General features: G+C 38.5%; 1 protein-coding gene across 1 annotated transcript; it reads right to left on the bottom strand.

The window, feature by feature from the left end:
- Nucleotides 1–276: 276 nt before the first annotated feature.
- adam9b (ADAM metallopeptidase domain 9b) lies at nucleotides 277–7966 on the bottom strand. The gene is made up of 22 exons (XM_068583786.1): nucleotides 7885–7966; nucleotides 7466–7572; nucleotides 7303–7379; nucleotides 7114–7192; nucleotides 6883–6959; nucleotides 6376–6565; nucleotides 6196–6258; nucleotides 5848–5916; nucleotides 5562–5731; nucleotides 5367–5457; nucleotides 4674–4807; nucleotides 3915–4086; nucleotides 3334–3423; nucleotides 3010–3211; nucleotides 2643–2754; nucleotides 2266–2446; nucleotides 2053–2139; nucleotides 1853–1958; nucleotides 1075–1207; nucleotides 866–965; nucleotides 661–698; nucleotides 277–567 (listed from the first exon to the last, which is right to left on the bottom strand). Exons 1-22 carry the CDS (start codon nucleotides 7949–7951, stop codon nucleotides 444–446), a joined length of 2469 nt encoding a protein of 822 aa, XP_068439887.1. The 5' UTR covers nucleotides 7952–7966; the 3' UTR covers nucleotides 277–443.
- Between the last annotated feature and the right edge of the window lie 34 nt (nucleotides 7967–8000).

Below are 8000 nucleotides of genomic sequence, written 5' to 3' on the forward strand. Positions count from 1 at the left end.
GCAGTTTGTGCCTCTCGTCTATTGTTACGTTCCATAAGTTCAATAAACTCCACTGACAGTACAGATTTACAGTTCCCAGAAACGCACTCTCACAATAAAAAAAAAATTGAATCCATTGCCCGATACATTTATTTTCAGTTTACATTCGTGAAATCTAAATCTTTAGAATCTTTGAATACATAGTGACATAAAATACAAAATGTAAATGAAATATTTAAAGAGATAAAACACATATATTCCAAAAAATATGTACTTGTGTATAAGCATCATCCACTACCATTCCTATAATACACTTTTTAAAAAAAGAATAATGCTGGCAACAAGTTAAAGTAACTTTTTTGTTATCACAGTTTTAAACTTGCCTCTTCATTCAGTGTTGACCTACAGTAAACTCCCTATATATAACCACATTACAATAAAAAAACGTTTGTACAAAAAGAGAATCAAAGAGGTGGCTGCCTGGGTGGGATTGGTTTGGGGACTCCAGGGCCCTGCTTGGGAGCTGGTGCTCTTTCAGGGGCAGGCATTTCCTCTGCATTCCAATAATCCGTTTCTCCATACCTGAAACTGACAGGATGAGTACAAATTTGGTCACATAGTTTTGCTTGTACATTAAAAGTTTAGAGCAATATGGATTGAGTGAAATACAAAAGTTCATACACAGAAACTGGAACTTCGGTAGCTGGTGGATATCCAGGCTGGAATTAGAAGAAAAAAAACAACTTAAAATCTGCACTGCTGAAAACAAACCATGTATCTCTTTCCTTTTGTGTGACAACTTTCAAGTAATGAAAAACTGATTTTCCTCTTGCAAAATAAACATTACACTGCAGTGATGATCACTAAGAGAAAGACACATATGTACCCCATCAGAATGAGCCTGTGTTGGAGGCTGGGTTGTGGCACTTTTCTGAACATTGCCGTTTGTCTGCCCATTTGCGTTTCCATTCGTAATATTACGTGACCTGTAACAGCAGAAAACTTATGAGAAGAAATCATCTCGTAATCTAAATATAAAACACTGCAGCCCATAAAGTATCCATAGGTATATTTTTAATGTGAGGTGATGTTTACTTGAGGCATCGTCCTTTGAGGCACTGGTCCAGGCAGTCTCTCCTGAAGAAGTAGAGCAGCACCAGAATGAGAACAACGAGAACGGGAACCACCAACAGGAAGAAGATCAACAATCCGTTCCTGAGGGAGTGATCTGTGGTAGAAACAGCCATTGTAATCAACAAACATTACAGTATATTTAATTGCATTAGTTACAACAAACAGTCAACAGGTTTTCCTTGCAGAGGTTTGGTGATATTTGCCCCGCCTCCTAAACATGACAATACAAGTCATCATCATTACAAACATGACCTCCATGAATACATCAAGAACAGAGGCAGCGTGCAGAAAAGGCAACTTAGATTTACAATAACTAATGCTACTATAAAATATCTGGTTCCTTCTAGTTTATCATGAGAGGCATCACAGCCTGAGAAGACAATAAATAGTGAATTAACAAGTTTTTTCTGTTTTCTGGTCCAGCATATACAGTTGGGTGAATATACAAATTGGCATGATGCATTTTCAGTATTAATATAATGATCCAAGTCGAGCAAAACCTGTTGAAATCTCGGCGCTACAACAACAGTTATAATAAGGAACCACGCCTACTTCAGCCCTGCCAACAAAAGACAGAATGATTAATTTAAGAGTCATATGAAGCCTAGAAAGGACAGCTGTATTAGATTACTGTGAATAAGAGCTTATAAGTGTGACATAAGGTGAACTGTATATAGTGGAGTGCCTTTGACTTTCTGAGTAGTTGAAAAGTAAACTGACAAAATCAATTTGAACCCACCTATCTGAGCAGGACCACTGTTTTTACTGCCACCACGCCCTGCCGTGTCACATTTAGGTGGGGCCCACCCGTTGTCACAGTGGCAGTTCCCTTGGTCATTACATACCTGAAGAAAATATTATTATAACAGCAAAGTCACACTTGTTTTTATTGGCTGGCAGCTGAGTAAAAAAAAAAAAGTAAATAAAATGCAGCCTCACCCCTTTGCCGTTGCATGTGGTTTGGGCATCACAGTCCAAAACGGGGAGCAGAACAGACGCGTTCACACACTTAAAGTCGAGGCAGGCCTGAGAGAGAATACTTTTAACTTAATGATGTCATTGGATGCCATTATTTAAACTTTAACAATGACGGTACTCTCCTGGAACGTCAGTTGTTCCGCTTTACACTCCTTAAACAGTTGGTATGCTTACCTTTCCTTTCTCACAAGGGCTGCCAGTGTTCACGTAACCAGGATCTAGCACATCTGTGCCAAGGTTGAAGTTTGCATTAATACACTTTTCCCCTTGAATTACTTCGAGACTAACTGAGGCACCAGTAGGGATGTTGACGAGGTCCACGTTGACACACTGCAACTTCCCACACATGGTATCTCTGTCGTGCAGGTTCAAGGGAACAGAGTTGTTATTTAATTAATTAATTAAATGTTGGAAGGTAAAAGCAAATCCATCCTTTAATTTAATAAATTAAATTGTTTCAAATAACCACCTTAAGCATATTTAATTAGAGAAACTGTGACAAAACAATGTATCAACAGTCTAGTATCTTTCAATTAATAAAAAGTACTTACGCGACAGGACATTTTTGATAAGTTCCTTGGCTGTTTATTCCACAGTTACCAAATCCGTTTCCCCTCAAATTTATAACCTGAAAACAAACATCTGCTGCCTTTGTTGCTGAATCTGCCCAAAAGAAAAATAATAACCAACTTATAATATTATTGGCAAGAGACATGATTTAACATCTTCAAAAGGTGACATGGGCCTCCTGTTAGAATTCGGGCTTATGTATTCTTGACTGAGTTATCCACAGTTACACAAATCAAAACTCATGTGTTAGACTGGCACACAGAGTATGAATTGCAGCCATACATTATGAACAAAAATACCCAAACCTCACAGTTTCTGGAGTTTAATCAGCTGCATTATTAAACGTACCTGGTGCAAAGAGAGAACTGCACTGGAAATCATACGTCTGGCATCGGCCCTCATAGCAGTATGCAGCAGCTTGACGGTCTTGACAGGTTAGGCCGTCCATGACATAGTAGTCATCGGGACAGAACTCAGTCGTGCCATCACAGTATTCAGAAAGATCACAAGGGTTGACAGACCCTCTGCATGGTGTTCCAGCAACTCTGATCTAAAACAAAAAAACAATCACACACAAAAAAAAACTTCTCTTCCCCAAGTACAATTCATTGCCTCCATTCAGTGCAGTCATAAGCTGTATAACTCTGGCATTGAGTCCAACATAATGCTGACCTGACAGTTATCGCAGCATTCTCCTTTGGAACAGACAGCCCCAGATGTAAATGTGCAGGTGGCAGCGTCACAGCATTTGTTGTTGCATTCCTGTGTGAAATTGAAACAGAGAAAATCGATGTATGTAAAAAAAAAAAGAATTTAACTCTGCAAGAATATTATTTATTCTAAGACCAATGAGGTTGTAAAATGTCTAATCTGTAAAGCTGAAAACAAAATGTGTTACACCAAATAATTCTTCTTGAATTACAAATAAATACTAATCATTCCTCATCACATAATTAATTTGCAAATGTCTGATTTCATCACAAACTTCTCAGCTTCATGGACTAAAGATATTCTCCACAACTCTATATTGTTTCTGCCTGTGTAAATTGCTGGTCTACATTAATACACCGTATACCAGAAACTCACACAGGTATTGGTTGTTAGATCTCAATGACGGCGAAGCATCAAATAACTGTGAAAACTACCACCAGCAGTCCTCCAGTAGAATGTATTCAAATATTATTATATTCATGATTAAAATCGTTATCCGCTACAATAATCTGTGTCAGTGTGTCTGAGAGGCGGAACTCTACCTCTGGTTTTCCACAGTCACACTGCTCTCCTTTGTCCAAACGGTCATTGCCACATTCAGCGACACCAACCACATCGGATGGCGAGGGCTGGTTTTTCAGACAGGTGCCTCCTCCGCGTACGATCAGGTTCTCAAAGTCTCTTTCACTGCAGCTGCTAAAAAGTTGAGAACCCCTACAAGGTAACAGGATAAACCATTAATGGAGATGTCGAATTGGACAGGCCTTGCATTAAAATGATCTTTGACCTTTGAGCAGAGGACACTTTTTGTTGTCAATGAAACATTCATTTTGGTATGAAATGTAGACTTTTGGGAACAATATTAATAAAATATCCCTTCAGTACGAAGTCACAAAGTCGGTTGGCGAAACAATATTGGAAAAAAAGCATATATATTGTTAAATTACACATATGATATTTCTTCTACCTGATAATAGATATTAAAACATTAAAAAAGATCACACATTTTCTCCTTATAATTCAAAGCTACATGGATTTAGTGTGTATGCAACTGCAGTTTTTCGTACAACATGAACTAAATATTATACGCATTATATGCAAAGCATATTGTGCTTAAATCCTATTCAGGTAGTACATGGACCATCATGGACATTCAACTTAATTGAAAACATAACAATAATAAAATACTCTGTTGTCAAAGGCACAGAATATGATACATGTATTGTACGGCAGCACTTTAACTACTGCTTGTTTAATTTCATGTCAAGGGGTTCAGAAGTATTTTGTGGAAGATGTGTTACCCAGCACTGGCTGCCATGATGCATGAGTCTTTGTCTTTGCAGCTGCAGCCATCAGCGTCATGATTCATGCCCAGGTTATGGCCCATCTCATGGGCCACCACGGTGGAGACAGACGCCAGGTTGTCATCCCTGAACTGGGGAAACACACAGTACATTCAGTCCTAACAATCTCCATTGTCAATATATCTAAATGTAAGATCTTGACCTGAAGTTATTCATCAGTATTATCAAAAAAGCTAAAGTGCTCATTCACAGTCGCAGCAAAAGAGAAGCCCGATTAATTTGACTTATCTACTGTTGAATCAGGATGTTTAAGGAAAAGATCTGACATGAAGAGTTTTTTTGAAAGTGTAAAAAAAAAAATAGATATAGCTAGTAAACCATGTTTTATTTTAAGGGAAAAGAAGGCCAGCAAAAGTTCAATTATATTATTTGAAGGAAACAAAATCCTGTATAAGCATCACAAGGCACAGGAATTTAAAAAAACACAAACAAAGTTGTCCGGTGACATTCCGTAAGACTTCATTAAAGTCTAACTTGTTGGACTTGTTGTTTAGAGCATGAGAGAATGAGTTGCACCTGTAGAACGCCCCATGAATAATGCAGACAGTATCAGTTGCTGCAGAAAAGCTTATGCTGCCAAAGCAGCAATGTGACAGCTGGTGGTAGAAGTTAAAAAGGAATTGAACTCACAACGTTGATTCCCCCAGCGGACGCTTTGTGACAGACGGCGCCCACGAAGGCCATACCCAATATACCGTTAGGGTATGGCTCAGTCCGACCACTGACAAAAAAGTGGACCAAAGAGATGAGTTACAAACTTGACTCTACATTTCTGAAGGATTCAGACATGTGGATATCTATGACAATAGAACACACATTACTCACACAATGAGTTGCGCCATGTCATGCCTGATCTTTGGTAACAGAAACTTCTTCCTCCACTGGACAAATTTCCCCAACACATCTCCTGCATTGCCTTCCACTTCAAAGGGGTTACTATCCTTAAAGATTTCCAGGCCCACCAGCACCACGCGGATATTCAGCCGCTTGTAATACTAAAATAAAACATAAACAAAACTAAAAGATTATAAAGCAAAGCACAACACAAAAACAATATTTTAATTCAATAAAATTGAGCATACACTCTTTCACAAACAACTTGAAATCTCACCGAATCCAGTAGATTAGCCAACTCCACCATTTCCTCTCGAACAGCCGTCTCATTTTTCTTAAAAAGATACTGTAAATACAAATATAAAAGATCATTTTAAACAGATTAAGGTAAATACAGTTGGAAGTACATTCCACTGCAACATTCGGGGGAAGGACAGAGGGAGGGGGCGAGTTTAGCAAATTACTTATTATTTATCACTCAGGCTGACAAGTCAATAAGTATGGTAAAAGTGCTCATTTTCACTGAATGATATTCACTTACGTCTAGTGTAAAAAACAAACCAGTTTGAGCCAATTAATTCCCACTTACATACCAGTGAGGCCATTACCAGATATACACACTCACCCTGTTATGATCAGAAACCAGCACCAACTCCACATAACTGGTTTGAGGTAAGTTGCGCTTCCTCTGTTTAAACAACAAACAGTAAAGAAGAACAAGCGGTCATTTCGACCCTTCAGTTTCAAAACCAGTTCACACGATACCGATGTGTTCACTGCAGGTGAACGTGGTGAGCATCCTGACCCGCAGCATTGAAGTCAGTGATTTGCCCGGCTCAAAGGGTTCATGGCTTTGCGTAGATGAAGTCTCATCGACGACCCCACAATTCATAGGCCCTTCACTGTCCTTCAGTAGGTACAGAAGATGCTCGTTGGTGGCTGACTGTGGCACAGGCGCAAGTCCATAGGTCTCATTTCCAAGGAGGATTACACCCCTACAAAGAAGTAGTGCATCACAGATACCATTAGATAAATGCGTTCAGTCAGTTCCAATAGCTGGGTGTGGCATCACCTGGAACAACTTGATAAAACAAAAAATCATTCAAACATTTCCTCATAATAAGTGGGAAACTAAATGTCTGAGTGGATGAAACAAATTATTGAATTTAAAAAACTGAAATAAAAGTGCCTTTGCTACTCTGAATCATTAATTTGGACAACAAAATATTGTGGCATAACTCGATCTGATCATAAAATCATGAAGTAAATATTCAAACAGAGGTACTAGAAACTGCGTGAGAGATGTTCAAACCTGAGGCCAGAGCATGTGCTGAGCGCTACCATTGAATCCTCATATCCCTCCACCTCTCCATGGTAATAACAATTCACCTGATGAGAAATGTAAAAAAGGTTCAAGAGGTTGAGGTTTAAACCAGTCTACTAAAACAGAATAGGTAAGTGTTTGCACTAAACAGTTGTTTGCCAACCGCCAATAAACCATGAAGAAAGAAAGAAAGACAAGAATGAATAAGTGTTGACTTACATCCTGTTTTGGATATGATGGCTCATAGTTTCCAGTGGCGTTACTTGAGTATTGCACAAAGTTTGGATGCAAAAAGTCTCTGACAAGAAGAGAAAAAATACATGAGATTATGTCATATTTAATCTGAAGCATTGGTATGAACGTATAATAATGCAGTAACATCAAATTAAGTTCCAACTTTGCTGATACCTGTTCTGTTTTAGATGAAGGAGGTGCTTCCTGTTGTTTATGTTGATTGCATATAATACCGTCTCCTCTCTATGTTTCTGAAATGGGTAAAAACATGAATGCATTGTTGAAGTTGTAATATCACAATTTCAGTTTTAAATAATTAATTAGGGTTATTTCCTACATTTTTTGACTGTGGCGGTCCATTGATGTTCCTTTTCCATCTGTGAACCACCTGAGGATTTACAATGGAGTACTTGGAGAGTTTTAACGTCAGCCCATTGAAAATGTCTGGAAGGAAAGTGAATACAGAAACACTGTAAATATTGAGGAGGCATTCTGTGGTAAGCTACACAATGTGGCAAACAATAATTGAACTACATACAGAAAACATTAAACCTCTTTCCTAAGAATTTATGTAGAATCCCTTGCTTTAAAACTGAACAACTATCGAGCATACACAAGTAATTTATTTTGTAGACAGCAAACGAGGCTGATGGGGGGAAAAAACAGTCAAAGCGCACGCAGTGTTGTAGTGTGTACAAAAGACGAAAACAACGCTCTTTTTCGGCTCCATCGAAGGACCAGACAATATATGCCTACCTTTGTTGTCAATCCAGGAGACGTAGGATAGCAAAACAATAGCAAATAAGATGTATTTCCTGGTCATGATCCTTGTCAAAGTATCAAGACTATTTCTCCATCAGGACTACGGTATG

Source organism: Clinocottus analis, unplaced genomic scaffold (assembly GCF_023055335.1).
Source record: "Clinocottus analis isolate CAN_PGR_092001 unplaced genomic scaffold, fCliAna1.0.p SCAF_19, whole genome shotgun sequence".
Lineage (NCBI taxonomy): Eukaryota > Metazoa > Chordata > Actinopteri > Perciformes > Cottidae > Clinocottus > Clinocottus analis.

What these genes read in the sequence shown, in the direction of transcription:
- adam9b (XM_068583786.1), bottom strand. Translation starts at nt 7,951, where the DNA reads ATGACCAGGAAATACATCTTATTTGCTATTGTTTTGCTATCCTACGTC. An exon ending in GACATGGCGCAACTCATTGT is followed by an intron (nt 5,458 to 5,561) that starts GTGAGTAATGTG and finishes CTTTTTTGTCAG; the next exon opens with TGGTCGGACTGAGCCATACC. An exon ending in CCACATGCAACGGCAAAGGG is followed by an intron (nt 1,959 to 2,052) that starts GTGAGGCTGCAT and finishes TATTTTCTTCAG; the next exon opens with GTATGTAATGACCAAGGGAA.